Source organism: Coptis chinensis, chromosome 1 (assembly GCF_015680905.1).
Source record: "Coptis chinensis isolate HL-2020 chromosome 1, ASM1568090v1, whole genome shotgun sequence".
Taxonomy (NCBI): domain Eukaryota; kingdom Viridiplantae; phylum Streptophyta; class Magnoliopsida; order Ranunculales; family Ranunculaceae; genus Coptis; species Coptis chinensis.
This window is the reverse complement of record NC_141456.1, coordinates 56,822,445-56,841,033: the sequence shown is the minus strand read 5'-3', so window position 1 is coordinate 56,841,033 and position 18,589 is coordinate 56,822,445. Positions and strand designations below refer to the sequence as shown.

The 18,589-nt window shown below is 36.2% G+C and overlaps 3 protein-coding genes across 3 annotated transcripts; 1 reads left to right on the top strand and 2 right to left on the bottom strand.

Moving 5' to 3' along the window:
• Positions 1 to 1,271: 1,271 nt before the first annotated feature.
• Positions 1,272 to 2,015, bottom strand: LOC147524653 (uncharacterized). The gene has a single exon (XM_086603980.1). It carries the CDS (start codon positions 1,715 to 1,717, stop codon positions 1,346 to 1,348), a length of 372 nt encoding a protein of 123 aa, XP_086460106.1. The 5' UTR covers positions 1,718 to 2,015; the 3' UTR covers positions 1,272 to 1,345.
• An 869-nt stretch (positions 2,016 to 2,884) lies between these two features.
• Positions 2,885 to 5,100, top strand: LOC147524652 (uncharacterized). Its single transcript, XM_086603976.1, has 2 exons — positions 2,885 to 3,429; positions 4,715 to 5,100. The coding sequence occupies exons 1-2, from the start codon at positions 3,221 to 3,223 to the stop codon at positions 4,899 to 4,901; spliced, it is 396 nt and encodes a 131-aa protein (XP_086460102.1). The 5' UTR covers positions 2,885 to 3,220; the 3' UTR covers positions 4,902 to 5,100.
• An 884-nt stretch (positions 5,101 to 5,984) lies between these two features.
• LOC147524651 (Clathrin adaptor complexes medium subunit family protein) lies at positions 5,985 to 17,753 on the bottom strand. Its single transcript, XM_086603966.1, has 12 exons — positions 17,478 to 17,753; positions 17,115 to 17,383; positions 16,790 to 16,884; positions 15,675 to 15,764; positions 15,545 to 15,593; positions 15,318 to 15,456; positions 12,965 to 13,081; positions 9,087 to 9,177; positions 8,873 to 9,015; positions 7,714 to 7,828; positions 7,120 to 7,164; positions 5,985 to 6,496 (listed from the first exon to the last, which is right to left on the bottom strand). Exons 1-12 carry the CDS (start codon positions 17,558 to 17,560, stop codon positions 6,416 to 6,418), a joined length of 1,317 nt encoding a protein of 438 aa, XP_086460092.1. The 5' UTR covers positions 17,561 to 17,753; the 3' UTR covers positions 5,985 to 6,415.
• Positions 17,754 to 18,589: the final 836 nt, after the last annotated feature.

Sequence of the window (18,589 nt, the reverse complement as noted above, 5' to 3'; positions counted from 1 at the left end):
CCACAAAGCATACCTATTAGCAAAAACCTTTAATGTACTACCCAAATACACCCACACCCTCGCGGCCTCACCCACACATTTAAAGTGCAAAAGGAGAGAATAACAGCTTTCAGCGCATTGTTTCATGAAATTCCTTTATGGGCTTAATTGAGTTTCTACAGTTCACCATTGATAGCCTAGGTGGCCCGTTCGCAAATTGATAAATTAAAGCCTTGTTACTTTCAATACTTTGTTATTAGAGCAAGTTAATTTCAATAAGGGTTCTTAGTGAAATCTAAGGAGAAACAGAAAATAGTGGTTTAAGGGAGGGAGTGAGCCGTGAGTAGGGTATCCGATTACCCGAAACCGGAATCATTTATAGCAGTTTTGGGTTCTAAAATGTTAGACCCATTAAAAATGGGTTTTTAAGAATCGAACTGATAAAGAATCGAATCCATTAGAACCAAATAATAAAAAATTGGTGGATACCCGGACCGAAATCAGAATTGACTATTATGATTTTGATATATAAAATTTAATATTATATTACACTAAATAAATACAAACCCAAATATTATATAATATATAATTTTTTTGTGTTTTTAAGATGTAAAAGTCTACTAAATATATAGGGGTATTATAATAGTGAATGTATGTTTTGTAACATTACATTGAACATGTATATTATAAATATTAATAATAAATGTACGTATATTATGAATTAATTAATACACTGTATATATTAACTAATAAATGTGTGTATGATAATATTTATATAAATGCACGTGCTTGATTATATATATATATATATATATATATATATAATGAATGCGTAGTACAATGCTAATATATAATTAGGTGTGTGATATATATTTATATATAACGTATGTATGTATGTATAGTATAATGTACACGTGTTAGATTTGAAATGCAAGTTAATACACACATACATACAATTTATGAAATGTATTTAAAGTTTTTAGAAAACTTTTAAAGATTATTAAATTAATTAGGACCATTACAAGTGTTATTATTGCACTAAAAACCAACTTTTATATCAGTTATTATGTATTTAAAAACGTAATTTTAGTAATAATAATATATAACCCGAAAAAGAACCGAAACCCAAATCGGAAGTGATTTAATTAATGGATACAGTTTCGGGTTTTCTATATATAAGAAAAAACCGGAAAGAACCAAACCATAAACCATTAAAAATAAAATCGAACTCAAAACCGGTAAAAACCGAACCAAACCGAAACTGACCCATCAACACCCCGTGAGGGACCATATAAATAATAAATTTGCAAATTAACATGTCCATAATAATCAGTGAAGTAAAAACATTTACATACAGCTCTTTTCTCTAAAAATCTTGAGCATAAAAATCTATAATCTCCTTGAGATTAAGCTTAAATAAAGAAGAGCAATCATTGTACATCAGCCACAACATATGCTCAAACAAAATTGCATCCACATCTACAAATATTACCCGTTTTGATACGTGCTCATGGAATTCATGTTCTCCCTTTCTTTCTCTTCTCATCATACTTATCAAGATCCTAAATGGATCTTCATCTAACACAAATGGATCAACCAAGAATTCTCTCTTGTCCTTCCCAACCACCACAGTAACCGGACTGTCATCCATGTCATCCAATAGAGGATAGTAGCCAAGTCTAGAACCCATGCTGGAACGACGACGCCATTTCACGATAGGCAAGACCAAGCATTCCATAATATTGGCTTGTGTTTCTCTACAATGAAGATATAGGAAGTATACAAAATTGTAAAAGAAGTAACGAATTTTGTGGAAATGGTTATGAAGCTAGAAGTTATATAAAGTAGCAGTTTGTTTCTTTGTGTTTGGTTTTCTTCTAATTGGTTACAGTGAAGTGTTAGAAAATGTGGAAAGCAAAGAATTGGTCTTGTTGGAGTCGCGCAGTCGGCTATGTAACAGTTCAAGTTAGGTACTTATATGGATTAGAATTTGCTGGCTAAGTCATAAACTACTCATAATTGAGGTAGTGATATAATAGGTGTATTCATGTGCCCAAGAGCCGTTGGAAATGGAAATGGAATATGACTGGATTGACTGCCGACTTGACTCTTTCCTACGCTCCTCGCTATAACGTTATTCTTGTCTTTTTTAGCTCAATAGACAATAATTGCCTTGTTATTATGACACGCATGACTGCAATATAGCAATACAGCATATATCTCACAATCACGAGGTGTGGCCTATTGTTTTTGAGCGTGTCCATCAACACAACTATAGCCAGCTGAAATATCGACAATCTAATCCGCCCCCTGCATGTAATTTGAAAATAGAAACAGAAATTGTATGTTCAAAATTAATATAGTAATGAACTCGTGAATGGGAAATCCACATCGGTTGAATAGGGATGAAAATAATTTGATACTACTAAAAAGAATGTCATATGATCCCAAAACGCTATTACGGAAACAACTACGAATCTACTAAATCATACCAACTAGATGGATACATTTAGGTCGATCAACTAGTTAAAATGGTGGAATTGTGATTTGTGACTTTTGTGTTACGAAAAGGACTAGCTGTCCAAAGAAGGTGCGGTGAGCAAATGACGCGGTATTAGGTTTGAAGCACAACCCTCCGCATTATTACGCCACAGATACTTAGTCAAGTGCACCGTGCACGTGTCGACACACTTTGTCTTGGTACTGTATTATTATTTAGGCACAGACTTAAGACAGGATTTGAGACAGTCTAAGTAGGGTCCTCTCTTTTCTTTTACTTTTTGGTTAATTACGTTCTGCTCCAACTCTGACGAAATTTTTAGTAAAAAATATCCCTACAAGGCCACAAAGGGTACAACACACCAAGGGCCGACAATAAAAGGCTAAATAAAGCAAACTTCAACCTCACACTCCTTGCATTACTTGGCCAAAAAACTGATTTGCCCTTGAAGGGTTATAGTATTTCACAAGCATGTTTTGTTGTCAATAAAGTAGACGACAAAAATGATTTTATAGATTGGATTCGCGCCAGATATGCATCAGAATTCATCAAAAGGAACTGCTACGTGGCTGCATCTAAGCATATATCGACAACCCAAGTATACGTGGTCAGTTACGTGTCACTTGGAGCTTGAACCATGCCACCACGTATATACTCCACTCTAAGACCATTGGAAGCCATGTTCTTCAGAGTCTGATTTCTCTGTAAAACTATTATATTCCTCATTCCATTGCCAGAGTCATGAACAAATATGGAATAGTTGTTAATCTACTGATCCTTGTTTTCATAATATCTTCTTTAGTTATTGGAAATGCAGTGGACCAAGAGGTGAAGAAACAAGGGCCAAATGCTGCTGAAAGAGCCATTGGATTTTTAGACCCTTTTAATCGTTGGGCGAAATTGAAGTCTTGTGCTAAATTAGCTTGGATAAATTATGGTCCTAAATCAGAGTAAGTTGTTATATTTTTGTTTGTGAATTTTTATTTAAAAATGGAAATCTACGATGATTCTTTTTGTTTCTCAAGTATGAATAACTATTTGTGTATTTTTTGCACTTTTTTCTTCTTTAGTGTTATATTTTAAGATTCTATTCACAAATTTCTTGATGTTTCCAAACCATCTCTATGTCACACTTGATTGCTAAACAGGACTGCTTTGATTATTTCCACGTTTATAACTGATTATAAGTAGCTAGGTTCATTATCCATTATTTTACTTAAATTTCATTCCATGTCCTTGGGTCGGAAACAATCACTGCCGGGAAGTTTCATCCCGCTCGAATTGAATCTCAAACCTAGACCTTGATATTCGTGTGCAATCTATCTTAGGACAACTAGTAAAATCCCACATCTGCTCTGAAGTTGTGGCCCAAACTTGACAGGTTACCTTTTTTTTTTTTTTAACACAAGTATGGAATTTTATATATTGAGTGGAAGAGTAGTTACAATGCGAGGGCAGATCCCTTTAAAACATCAAGCTGTTACATTAGGAAAACCTAAAGTATACCATATGTGGACTTTCTAGTATAGTTACGAAGTCTGGCCTCCTTGGCCAACACCCTAACATCTAAGCAACTAAGTGAGATACAAGGGCACAGGCCCGGACATCTTGTCTTCAAGCCGATGGTGGCTGGGATGTAGTGGGACAAGTCGCCTACTGAAGCATCCTTGTTCACTGAGAATGTGTTGCAATTAGAGGTTGTGAAATTGAAAGCCACCTCAAGAGAAGGTACTCCGGTAGATTTCTGGTACAACAGCAGAGACAGTGAGGGGTTTCCTGCTCTTGCTGGTTTGGAGAATTGGAGCTACAGTATTTTAAAGAACCCAATAGAAGGTCATGGCAAGAAGAGCCTTTATCATAATTACGATGGATGCCAGTGATCTCAGGCTCCTAACAAACCAATAGCCTTACACCTACGTTAGGCTCCTAAAGAACCAATAGACTTAAACATTAGGCTACTAACGAAGCAGTAGACGTTAGACTCCTACATACTTGACCTGTTCATAAACGTCAGAACTTCTCATAGTTTTTTTTTTCATTTATTGTAATAACCTATCTTTTGCTAAAATTGAAATTCGTATTAATTAATTATTGACTGTAGGGATGTCTAATGAATTGTTGGTCGTATGGTGGGAGTTCCTTCGTCGAATATTTTTACATCTTTGATTTGAAGAATTTTAAAGGAATCAGTATAGTTTTCTTAGCATACCTCTTTTTCTTCACTCTGTTTCGTAGGAGAACTGAGACACCACACTCCGATACTGGTAAACTGATGAAAGAGGCTGTAACCAAGAGTTATGAAACAAGTAAAGGAACTGCTGAACATGCAGCTAAAGTAGCTGGACATGCTGTGCACACGACTGCTGAGAAGGTAAAGAGAACTGTTTCAGGTTCTGAAACAGAGAATGAGCAAGAACTTTAATTAAATCGAAGGACCTCTTTCATCAATTCTATAGTGTATAAATAAATAGCATTGCACGGCAGCGTTCTGTATCAATCTTTCTTTTTTTGTTCTGTTCTTCTCTTTTTTGTTTAGTGTTGTACCATTTCAATTTCGGTGAACTTGATATGATTAGTACGAAAATAGAAAATATCAATTGAAGTTGAAGTTTATTGGTTTATTCCGAGCATTTTCCCCCCGTGCTCATCTCAAAAAGAACCCATAAAATACAGTGGTCAATGATGTTGAGTAGCAGAATACCAAGTGTTTCGAAGTGTCCAACTGTCCAACTACATTAAATCGCCACAAAGAAGAAGAAGAAGGGCTTCTTTGTTGTTGATCTGTTGCATCAATATCCACAAAGATATTTATAGGTACAGATCAAATGAAACAATAACCATGCCGTCCATGCGTCACATACTAAGTACTGCTTAGTATTAATCCTCAAATATGTTGTTTCAATGGATTAATGTAGCTCCAAACGATAAGTGGTGTTTATGATACCCGCATCCACTGTCCGCAGACCTCAGTTAACGCTGTCATGCATATCTCCAATGCCAATGCTGTGTCTGTCTTCAGTTGTCATTTTCTTCTTAAAACAGTCTCGGTAGGTTTTGTGTCTATACAGTAATACGCGGACGTATATGACAGAAGTTTTGGCACAATCAACAAAATTCTCTTCTCTCTCCTTTCAAACGTGTAGCTTCGCAAAATTTTATCATGCCAAGTTACGAAGTATTTTCAGTGTTTTAAGTGAGGCACCTAGCTCCCTAGATTCACTTTCAGTGCTTTACATACTCACATCCAAACATTTTAGGATTTTTTGGTAGGCAAAAGCAAGAAATAGACCTGGCCCTCTGATATTGCTTAAATCCTTGAGTTTCCTTTGATAACATAATAGCTTAAACCCCCACAATTAAGTTATGGTGCGCAAACAAGGGAATGAACAGAGGGGAGTACGTTACAAATTAAAAGAAAATTTTATGTAGGGATTAACCAACGCCAAAGTGAACTTGATTTCCATTTGATGATAAAATTAAATTAACGAAATAAGGAGCATCGTAATCAACTGAAAAATTGGAGCTCAGTATGAATTTCACACTAGAGAACACTATTCTATAGCAACATAAATAAGTAAACAATAAATATACAAAAGACCCGAAGTATGTAGCTAAAATTACAGTAAAAATCAGCGCTGCTACGACAAAAATAACAATGATAACTGAACAATGAGAATATATGTAGAGCACAACTACATTCTCACCAAGAAGATTCTAAGACCTAAGAGAGAACCACCCTCACACAACAGAACAATTGAATAGACCCCCAATCACAGCACTCCTAATACAAATATGTGGGTGAAATTGTATCACAGTACAATGAATAGTATCTAGCTCTGGGTCACCTCATTTCCAAGGCACACAACTAGGCTTTACTCGCTCAGAAAAACTGTGTATGACCTTCAACAAGTCCAGTATTGTTCAAGGTTCAAGCATCTAACATCTAATCTCGTAAGACCCAGCTTTTGTGATATAGCGAACCCACTCAACTGTATTATAACCGCTCTTCTCCCACACCTATAGAAAAAGATCAAAAAAAGAATTGATTTGGTATACGATACAAAATAACACTTTTAGGTAAAGATCAACTTTCCCAAAACTTTCAAGTATCAATACCATCAGCCGATATTTGAACAATTTTATTGATACTGTACATTGTACAATTATTGGTCATACAGATCTACATTCCAGAAATACTTTCAGATACTTTTTCATGGTATTTCTCAAATTCTAATATAGATTTTTCCTTGTATCAGATCGTGAAGATAAAAAACAGAACAATATGTACAGGAGAGAGAGAGAGAGAGAGAGAGGGGGGGGGGAGCAATGAAAGATTAGATAAAACTCAACAAGCAACACATGGATGCTTGATTGACTGATTGGCATATCTAACGAGATTGCATTGTGGAAGATCAGATCTATTCATCAAGTCTAATAGAAGAAAAAGAGGTCATCTTTGTCATGATCAGATCCTTGTTTCTTTTTTAGAAGAAAAGGTGTTGGTGTTAAAAGAAAGGTCTCAGCGGTAAATCAGCAGTATTTTGTTGCTGATTGCTGGAAAATCTGCAGACTTCACGAACATTTTGTTCTATGTTTATAGTAACTGTATAAGAGAGGAAATACTATTGTCTAGTACACACCTTGAGAAAACGGACCCTTAAACCTGACGCTGTAAACATAGGAACCTGTGTAAAGGAAATCAGGATTAGGCAAATTCCATCTATTGTCATGTAAAAGAGAACGATAAAACATGAAATGTTACTGTCCAACAACAATGCTGTATAGACCTGTAAAGCAGTAACTGATAACTACATATGAGTAATAAAAACTTAATATACTTAAACTTAAGATGCTCAGTTGTACTACACTACTACCCACAAAAGCCAAATATCAGAATTATCCATAATAAATTTCATGAAAAACCACTTTCTTCTGCTTGAGGTGCTAATTAATAAAACATGGATATTCCAAGAGCAGACTCATTTGCAAGGGGCCAGTTTGGAAGCATAGCACCTTGCCTCACCCCTGAATTTTTTTTTTGGTAATTCGGCACAGAAAACTTAGTGTTCAAAGAAACATAATACAGTCTAAACCGTGTTTAGTGCAGAAAATAAAACAGGTCTCAAAGAAGACCCCAACCTCTGGAATCCCCATGCTTCCCTGAATGAGGTTGGAGAAAACAAAGTACAAAGGAAGAAACAGGGACATTTGATTATACTATGTCGGTGCTTCACCTGAAATTCCATTTGGATTGGTGGCCTGGTCCAAGACTTCTTTTCAGCAATTGTGGAAATCAATTCAACCTCTGCACTCATAGTTGGCTCAGTTTGTCCAGGAAATTTCCTTATCCTGCAAAGTTCGAATAAAAGAATAACCAAAGAAAAGGAGTGACTCAGGAAAATAGATCAAAGTTATTGCAGAGATTCAGTAATGGTAAAATAAGTTTTGAAGGAGTAGTGACTAGTGAGATTCTCGTAAAAGATTATGAAATCTAGAAGCATACAGTATAAATGTCCGTAACAACTATCGCTCTCAAATATGTTATGTACCCTTCCCTTTTAAGTTTTAACTAGTCCTTTTGCAATTCAAGGCTTATAGTTACCACAAGAAAAGTGTGCTTTACCTAGGAACAAGTGAATCCCCGGCCACGGTTGCAAAGTATTAAAAACATTGAATCCGTTAAGAACACAAAAGAAAGAAATATAATGATCGGTAAAAAAATTAGGTAATTCAGCACTGATTTATTAAAAGGAAGGGTTCTGGACTTCTGGAGAAATATATAAATTGCACACCTAAAGAAACTCATATGATTGTTAGTGCATTTTAAAGTCTTTGATTTGCCTTTTTTTTTCCCCCGTGACAATGATCTCCTAACTTTATTACACATTTTCACAAAATATTAATTCAAATGTGAAATTACTAACCCCATCAAATATAACTAACAATTCAAAGAATTGTTGGCCGTTCAATTGCACCATTAATTGGAGACTATGTTTGGCATGGTTACAAATTTTGGATTTGAACAATTTGGCGTGGAAATGTTTTATATAGAGAGGAAATTATATATAGGAAAAAGTTAGACTAATCAAAATTTCCCAAGTGCTCTAAAGACCATGAGTTTATCTACGTACCAAATTAATAGAAGTCCCTAGTACCCTTCCCTTTATCATCTCTAATGGCTTTGGGAAAAATTAATCCTTGCTACAAACACCTGAGGTTATAGCCTCAAGGTGAAAATAGAGAGCAAAGCTCTGCAGCAAACTCAAGGCTTATAGCCTGCGATATATAATCATTCAATTGAACAAGGTAATAACTCAAATGGGCATTAAAAGGAGACCAAATTGATATATGTTGGAGTCTACATCTAGAAAAAAATGCATGATAAATACTCACTTCCAAACCAAGCAATCAATGGAGGCATTGTACTTGGCTCGACCAGCTGTCACTTGGAAACTTGTTTTTGCTGTTTGCTTTGGTACAGGAATCTTGATTACAACTCCAAGTGCAAACATTTTTGCACCAAAAACACTTTTAACCTGAAAGTTTAAAGCAACATCATCACTATGAACCGTCTGATTACATGGGAATACATGGATGTAATACATACCTTAACATTTACTTCCATTCGTGTCCTACCCAATTCCTTTATTGTTGGAAGTACTCGGAATGGAAGATTAACACCCTCAGTAATACGATACCTGTGCAAGAAAGTAGTACCACCATTAAGAAGGAACAGAGAAAACGGAATATATACATACAACATGTGTGTGTGTGTGTGTGTGTGTGTGTGTGTGTGTGTGTGTGTGCACTAGAGGACTAGACAACAACTAAGTCCTCCTGCAGTTCCACAACGCTCCTTAAAAAGAAAAATTATGCCCCTATGGCGACCCAAATTCAAGCTCAAAGGCCCCAAATTTCTACCCTATCACTAGCAAATATGCCATCGCTAGCGATACATATGGTTAGCCAACATGATCATCTTCATGTTCCCTCATGATAGGCTGATTATTGTCCATATCATGCCCCATTGTTTGTTCTATCCCACAATCTCTAGTGTTATTTTCCAAGTATTTCCCCGAAAAGCTTTTCAAGACCCGTTCTTCGAATCCAGACAATATCCCCAATTTGCTTGCTAATGGCAAGACCATGCATTTGATCCAATTGCGGAAGTCGTTTTGGCAATTGTACACTTTATTAGCAATTTCACCAACATTCCCTTCATTAAGGCTTTCGTTCTGCAGCCTCCAAGAGCAATCACCCAACACATTATTGTCAATTGAGCCAGTCCCAAAAGCACCAGATCCTACAATTGAATCCTCTTCTAAAGGTGTAATTGTAAGAGAAGAAGAAAAACATCCCATTGAGGTAAAGAAATACAAGCATTAATTCTGGATGAGAACTCACTCTCTTCATGGATTGGCGACATATATGCTTGATCTAAAGGAAGAGACAGATATAGGCCTTATTGCTTTTGCTCTGTTCTTCCTTTGAGCTATGCCTAGCCTTTCCATTGCAGACTCTAAGAAGACCCAATTGTCTGCTGAGCTTATTGGACTAAAGTGTGCCTCTCCTCCCCCAAAAAAAATGTACCTGCAAAGTCTCTTTTCCTCTGTCCATGATGGTCATATTTTCTCCTCTTTATTGTAGTAATATTTGGATTTGTATCCAAATTAATGAGCCTATCATGAAACACACTGGGAATGTGTTTTGGGGCTCCAAAACAGGAGAAAGGACCATTGCTGAATTTTCATTTCCTTCCTCAATGTCTCCAAGTCCAGGTGGCCTACTCAACTCTGATGTGAGGTCAGCAAGGCTTGTTGTAACATTATGGGGAAATCTCTTGGGTTGAAACTGAGCAACTGGAGAGGGGTTGCTGCCTTGGTCTGCTACGTCGTCAATAACCCACTCCGGCCACTCTAAGGTTTCTTCTTCCTGCAAGTCGTCGATCTTGATATCAATCTCCATCCAAACAGGAAATATGTATCCTCTTTCTTCCAAAGTGATAATTTGTGGAATGGCACCCAAGTCAGCAGCGTTGACTTTAACCTACGTGTTCTTTCCACCAAACTTCAGGGAATTCTCATCAATCTCTACCAAGTTGCGATGCTTTTTTATGAGGGATTGAACTATTTCTTTGGTTTTGAGATGTAGAGGGGTGCCTGAAAGAGCCAACCAGACTTCTCTGGTTTCAAAAATGGAGTTAGAGATACTACCCACTTCTGGATTCCATCAATTAAAGATGACTTCCCCTTCCCCAAATCTAAGAGGTGGCATCATCATCAATCTTTTCACCTCTCTATCAGACTGGAGAAATACTAGAGCTCCTCCCGAATCCACAACTCTAACATCTGCAGTACCAAACACAGCTTCAAGATTACGTTTCACCCAACCCGTCTGGACACCCATTTTCAGAGCAACATAACACCGTTGTCATGCACCATAATGAATTAAGGATGGGACCTTTTGATTTCACCACCAATTTAGGTCTACCAAGACCCCAAGCTCCCACTGACGACCAATTTCAACTGTTCAAAGAAGAATTCAACTGATGAGAATTCATCAGTACTTGGAGTCTGTCTCGCTGTACGCTTAATCTTGGGCATTTGAATCGAGCAATTTCAGAAATTTCGACCCAAGATCAGCCCACCCCTCTCTATACTTGCCACCGGAACACATATCAGTGACCTTTTCTTTGATTTATACCTAGTGCAGACCAGCAAATGAAGGAAATCCCCCTTACCATTCGAAACAAATGGTACTGATTAACTTACCTGAGTTGTCAGTGTGATAAATCGGTACCCCATAGCTTGAAGGACCTACAGAAATTTGACAGAGCAGATAGTGCAGACCAGCAAATGAAGGAAACCCCCCTTACCATTCTTTTGAATGGTACCGATTAACTTACCTGAGTCGTCAGTGTGGTAGATCAGCACCCCATAGCTCGAAGGACCTACAGAAATTTGACACAGCAGATTCCCTACCATATTCCACCACCAACAGTGATGAATCAAACAAAAAACCCTCTACTGCTCCTTTCCAGTAAACTCAACTCCTTCCCACCAGAGGAACCATTCCCAAACTACTTCAAAAGACTTGCCTTCCACCCACTATAAATTCCTCTCTGTTTCCCCAAAACAAAATGTGATGCTCCGTACGACAACTGTAACTAGTAACTAGTATAACACACAGATAATATATATTTTGATTATTTTGCTTATTGTGCTAGTAAAATTAGGCAGCTTGTGTTACCACTAAAAGAGTTGCCCAAGTTTAGTTTTTTTGAAGGAAAGCATCCCAAGAAAAGGGAAGTAAGAGGAAAGATAACGTCAACCCAAATGTTTCAGGGAAATGAATAAATGGATGAGAAGAGCATGCCTTTCAATTTTCCAATCTTAGGAGGCATACCATTGGTATATAAGCACAAAGTGGAATTTATTGTTCTTGTCCCATATCCATAAATTGGTGAGTTCTACCAAACTCTGCACGCCAAGCTTTGATCATTCTTTCGTTATGGGAACAAAAAATTTATGCCTAGTGCTGACACGTAATTGAGGAGTTTCCATCTCAATGTCCACCTCATCTTCTTCCCCAACTCCTACCATATTATCTCTGCCACCTCCGGATGCAGAACACACACAAGACCTACTTGGTAGGACAAACCCGGCCTCCTCAAGCTCCCAACTTCTCATCACAGAGCACCAATTCACCCTTGTCATCATCGACCTTATGAAATCAAGTTTCACTGTTAATGATTTCCACCTCCCTTATCAATTACCACTCTGATCTCGACGGTAATGAACTAATGACTCCCCCCCCCCTCCTCTAGTGAAAACCCCCCAACAGACAACACAAGTTACTTGGCTCATAGCTGGCACACCACACCTGCTTCCATTAGGTAAGCTCACTTTTCCCAAGGGACTAGTAAACCACTTCTAAGTGGCACAACTAAATGGACCACTTCAGATAAATACTATCCTAACGGATTTTCAATCCAGGTCTGTGGTAATACTTCCAGCAAAACTTTACCAAAGAAATATGGCAATTGCTAGATACTTGCAAAAAGGAAGAATGAGCATGTCACTGCATTAACTAGATTTCTCTGTTGCATGGGTACGCCCTAATTTCCTCTGAATCGCGTACCCGTGTCGTGCGGACACGGATACGGATACGGACACACACCAGGACACAAGCAAAACAGTACCCTAATTCTCAGATCTCGCCGTGTCCAAATCGTCGTACCCGTGTCCAAACCAGACACTCCGTCCCGTACCCATGCAACACAGCTAGATTTATATATAAGATACCTATTAAATTTATAGTATGCTCATATCAGTGATTACAGGGTCCTATGATTCAATTACACATCAATTTTCAAGCACTGCTCTTGTCCCTTACATTCAAATGGGTCTACCTCAACTGTTCTTATCTAAAACAAACAAAAGTTGAAATGGATATAAGACTGCACCGGTAAAGTAGTAAACTTACTTCATGAGCTCGAATTCACCATCAGGGGGCACAAAGCTGACAGTCTTTTCTGAGTTGAATCTTGTCAAATTTACACATTGGTGAAAAGTAACGTCATCAAGCTCAATAGTTTTTCCACTGTAGAATGTTGCATAATTAATTACTGATAATATATTAAGAATATCCAAATCTTTAGCAGTTTCAAAGAAAAATCACAACGAGTTGCTAATTTTTACTTCATTAAATCAAAAAGACTGTTATAGTACTCCATAGTATCACAGGATAAAGCAAATGACATGATAAGCATGCTTAGTATGGTGATAAACAGCTCACATCCAAGAAGGATAATTACCAAACACATTTGGAAAACAGACCTTAACATTTGAAAGAGCTTCACTATTAGTCAAGAGAAAATTGAAAGTATACTTTAAATAGCAGACAAAATATAGCTTCACTTCCACTTGGTTGACAAAGCAACGTTTGCCAGCTTGGTAGGAGGCCATTGCCCCACTAAAAATATACAAATTCGTTGAAACTTTCCTTCCACTTGACCACTTCAAGAAGACAAAGCTGTGACTGGATTACGCATCCAACAGAATACTCTGGAGTAAGATTTATGCCAGGACCATACCCTAACCCTCAAAGCCCGAATAGTGAAATCAAGATTTGCTATACAATGTTTTGCATTTTACCAACTGCACCCAATAGAGTAATAAATCACAGTTTGGAGGTATGGAAACTTCTAAGAATTTCGTAGGTCAAATTAAAAATCTCGAGTAATTGGAAGACCTTGTATTTAGATGGGATGCTGTGATTGAGGCTTAGCCATTGTATGCTTGTAACTTTTGTAGTGTGAATCTCTCACACTACATCTCTATTATTATTAATAGAATATATTGTTTTGCTGATAAAAAAAAAAAATTAAAATCTCAAGTCAAATCAAGGACCTCACAGGGGATAAAGACAATTTATCCTAGAGTTGTACAATATGTGTCTCTGCTGCAAAGCTCTCGCTTATTCCTTTAAGAGAGTCAATCACTCATAACAAAGAAAGACGAAGAGTGAAGTTAAGTCCTAATTAGGCAGATTTCTGTTGCAAAAGCACTTTAAACAACATCTAAAGAAACTAATATTCACATACATCAAATAATCTTAAAGCATGTAAGTTGGGAAGTAAGGGCTATTTAGCACTTATTTATTAATATTTTACTGTTAGTATCTTTAGGGTTTTACTAGAATTAGAAAGTCGATTTAGTTGTTTCTGCTATTGAGTATAATTAGAATAAGAAGTGTTGCTTCTTGCTTATCAAACTGGGATTATAAGGAGGCCATAGAGTTGTTGAATCATCCAATTATTCCATAAATCCAATTTATCAAAGTATTCAATTATCTTTCTTGATTTCCATTTTTCTTCTTCTCTAACTCTTCAACTAGAAGAAACTACCAAATTGACTTCCTAATTCTTTTAATGAAAAACTAAAAATACTAACAATAAATACTAATACTAATAGATAAAGAAGAAGAAGAAGACTCGATAGGAAAGATAGAATACTTCTAATTCAGAAGAAGATAGACTTCTAATTAAACTCAATAGCATAAACTACCAAATTGACTTCCTAATTCTTGTAATGAAAAACTAAAAATACTAACAATAAATACTAATACTAATAGATAAAGAAGAAGAAGAAGAAGAAGACTTGATAGGAAAGATAGAATACTTCTAATTCTAATTTAACTCAATAGCATAAACTACCAAATTGACTTCCTAATTCTATTAATGTAAAACTAAAAATACTAACAATAAATACTAATACTAATAGATAATTGCTAAATAGTCCTTCCTTTCCTACACCAGCGAGTGATTAAAATTTTCATACGTAACAAACAAAATGGGATGATGAAAAAATGAGGGCAGACTGTCATTCTAGTGTTCATGGATCTCAGGGGGGCATTCTTTTGATCACTTTGTAGCTAGATGGGGGGATATTCTTTTGTAGATTCTTGGCCAAGCTTTATGTGGCTAATTTTGTGGTTGCTTGTTCTTTTTCGTTTTCATTTTCGTGATTAAGGTCAGCTTGACCTACTCCTATTTTAATCTAATAAAACCTTACCATCTACTTAAAAAATTAAACAAATAAGCAACAAATAATTAAAAATAAATAAATAAAAGGAAATCTCAGGGGTAGAAATTAGATACATAAAAATAGGAAGCAAAACCTCTGGTTTAAGAACCACAAGGATACCCAATTTGATGGGTCATATATGAAGCTACTTTGGACAACATAGAACAAGCTAATTTATCACTTTTGTAATGTTATTTTTGGAAGAAATGAAAAGTTTTATCTATACTAAAACAGATGCACCTCAAAGCTACCTTTTAGTTGGGCGAGATTTGAGCTGTGATTCCTTTTCGAGACCGATTTTGTCATTTAGGCCCAACTTCAGATCAGGCATTCCAGAGAGAAAGCACTTCATGAGAATCTTCCCAGTAACATCACAACGTAAAACACTACCTAAAGACATCAAGTTATTTTCGACTGCGACAAAAAGAGAGACGCACTGAGATAGCAGAACTACACACAACAGCTCCAGTAAACATACCTTTTGAAGACATAAGAAGATTTACACTTTCCACAATATCCAGGAAAACCTGCAATAGACAAGAATGAAACTTCAAATATAAGCCATAGAAAACAGAAGTCTATTACCACAAGCAAAGCAAAACAAATACCTCATTTTTCTTGTACACAAGACCTTCTCGTCGCCAACCAACAGCACCTGTAACTTGTAGAGTTGCATTTGGAACTGGTTTATCTGTAGGCTATTGAAATTGTCACAAGAAAGAAACATGGTTAAACATGACAAATAGAGAACGAGGACTAAGATCCACATATATAGAAAAATATATGTATTGAACACCATTGTTCTAGAACACCAACTACAGCTTTAAAAAATGTGCATTTATGTCTAATTTTCGACCTACTTTGACTTATACTGTCAAATTACTTCTCCAATTTGATTATTCTTAGAGGAAAAATGTCGTAGAAGCTTGCATTGGAGATTCTAGAGGAACAAAAACTGTTTCATGTGAAATCAAGTAAAGGTGACTAATATTTTATTTGGACCTTTAAAGACTTACAGACAAGGAGCAACTCAGTAATACAGATGACTGCATTAAGAATGGTCCTATATCCTTCTGAAAGACACGCCAAGGCTATGGTCTATATGCTTTTCTAATAGTTGTGTTTGTATCATGCTGCTTTTCCTAATTGCATATTTCATGCTACGATAATCTCATTATCATTTATGAATTCTGATATAGTTCCAAAATCATGACTCAAAAAATCTGCCTCGAACACTACAACATAGATATGCACCTCATTAGAACTTATCATTTATGATATAATATGCCTCTGTAACTTTACGGTTCTTGTTCTATCATGTGTATGTAATCGCACCCTTTACATATTTTAGAATATTGTAGTAATAATATTGATAATAACAATAATAATAATAGTAATATCCAGGAAAACCAACTTATACTGCAAACAAGTATGAAAAAGTTTTATACTTAAACAAGGGTAGAAATTTCGTGAAATAATGACATACATCCAAGATTCCAAGCTCAAATTTTTGGTCGAAACTAAACGCTTGAATTATGTTCTGGATATCTATTGTCTACTACTGATCACCCGAGAAAACCAACAAAAAACCACATGCATACATCTAGAGACTTGGAATCCAAAATTGAACTCTCAAGTTTTACGGGTACAAAATGTGAAACATAAAAGAAAATAATTCTGAAGAAAACTTTGAACATAATTGCATTTTATTCTCATAACTAACCTTGGATGAGAACGGCGAGCGAACTCCTTCTTGTGTAATATAGAGCTTCAAAATCTCAGGAGACAAATTTTGAGGGTAGCCAAAGTCCATGATTTCTGCAGTTAAACAAAGACTGTCAAGCAATGTATGAGAAACTAATAATCTATCAATAGTACATATCTGTCAGAAAAGACTTTTTTCTTCCTACAACTGTAGTTTTATAAGGCCCAATAAATTTATAAAAACAGATATAAAAATAATAATAATAAAAAATAATAAAAAAAAGTGAGTGATCAGTCTCAGATGAACAACTAACAAAAATGACAATGAAAGTTAAAATGTGTACCATCCAAAAGTTCATAAATGAGAACAAAATTGTTGCGGATAGCATCCTCGTCAAATGCCCCACCAAAATAAGATTTGAAAAGTGCAACAGCCTCAACAACAAACTTGAAAGCACAAGCAACATTAGCATTGCTACTCACAACAATGACAATGTATACATTGCTAATTCTCATGTAAAAGAAAGAACATCCTCCAATCTGTCGTACAGGACATGTACCAAGTTCTTTTGTTTGCATTATGTGGGTCCTGAAAGCATCCACCATATTGCCTCTGAATTCAACAAAACATATATAAAAAAAAAAAAAAAAAGTCAAAATTAGAAACATTTACAATAATTTTGTACAAAATTTGATGGCGTATGTACCCGACATCGTCACGATAGAGACGATTAATAAGAACATCGCCACGTAGATTCAAGAAATAAACAGCTGAAGCAGCTACAGGCATCTCTCTGAATAGATCTAGTAGTAAGAGCGAGCGAGAGAGCTTATTATTATTATTAGATCTCTCTCTGACTCTCTATATCGCTCTCTGACTCTGTTCCAACTTCCAAGCAAGAGAGAAAACTGAAAAAGAGTCGGGTGAGAAATTATTATTTTAGAGATCGATCAAAGGGAACATCTCTTCATACGTGTGGGTCGGGTTGTTGAACTCTTTATGCCGTTAAATATTACGATATTTCGAAATTTTGTTTACCTTTTTTACAACCAAAATTTACCACGAGTAAACACTTCATATGGACTAAATTTTGTTGCCCTCTCCCAAGTCCAAATCTAATAATAGTATACTGCTAAGCAGTGGGGGCATGAGCGGAGAGGGAGAGGGAGGAGTGGAGATTTAGAGTGGGTGGAGAGGGAGAGGAAGAGGGACAAAGAGAAAGAACAGAAGAGATGAGGACAGACAGACAGACAGAAACCAACCAACTTGGTTTTTGTCCGCATAACCCCCCCTTCTGCCAAGATCGTTCGCTCCGCTCACTTGAATATATCAATCTGTATATCTATATCTATATATCTCTACTATATATATATCTACTAGTAGTATCTCCTATAACTAACCGTAACTTCATTCGGATATTTTTCTTAAACATAGTACTCCTAGATGAATAATTAAATCAAATGCCCAGATATTTATTAATAAAGACTACTTAGTCTTTTTATGCTTTTGTAAATTCTCAGTACCGATATTGTTTTTCAATTAAAAGATTGTTTAACACTTTTGAACAGGAATAATCGGTCTTTTCATGTGGCGATATATTAAAAAACCAATTTCATGCCATTTTAAATGGTGCCTCCACCATAAATGGCATTTAATTTAGGGGTCCCTTGGGTCGGGTTAGTCCAAGCCCGATAGATTAAAATCTGACTTTTGTTGGTCCTGGGCTAACATGTCAGATCCATGGTCTGGGCTTGGTTTTGTAAAATCAAAATCCGACTCGATTTTGGATTGGGCTCGGGTTAGAATATAAAAAAATCG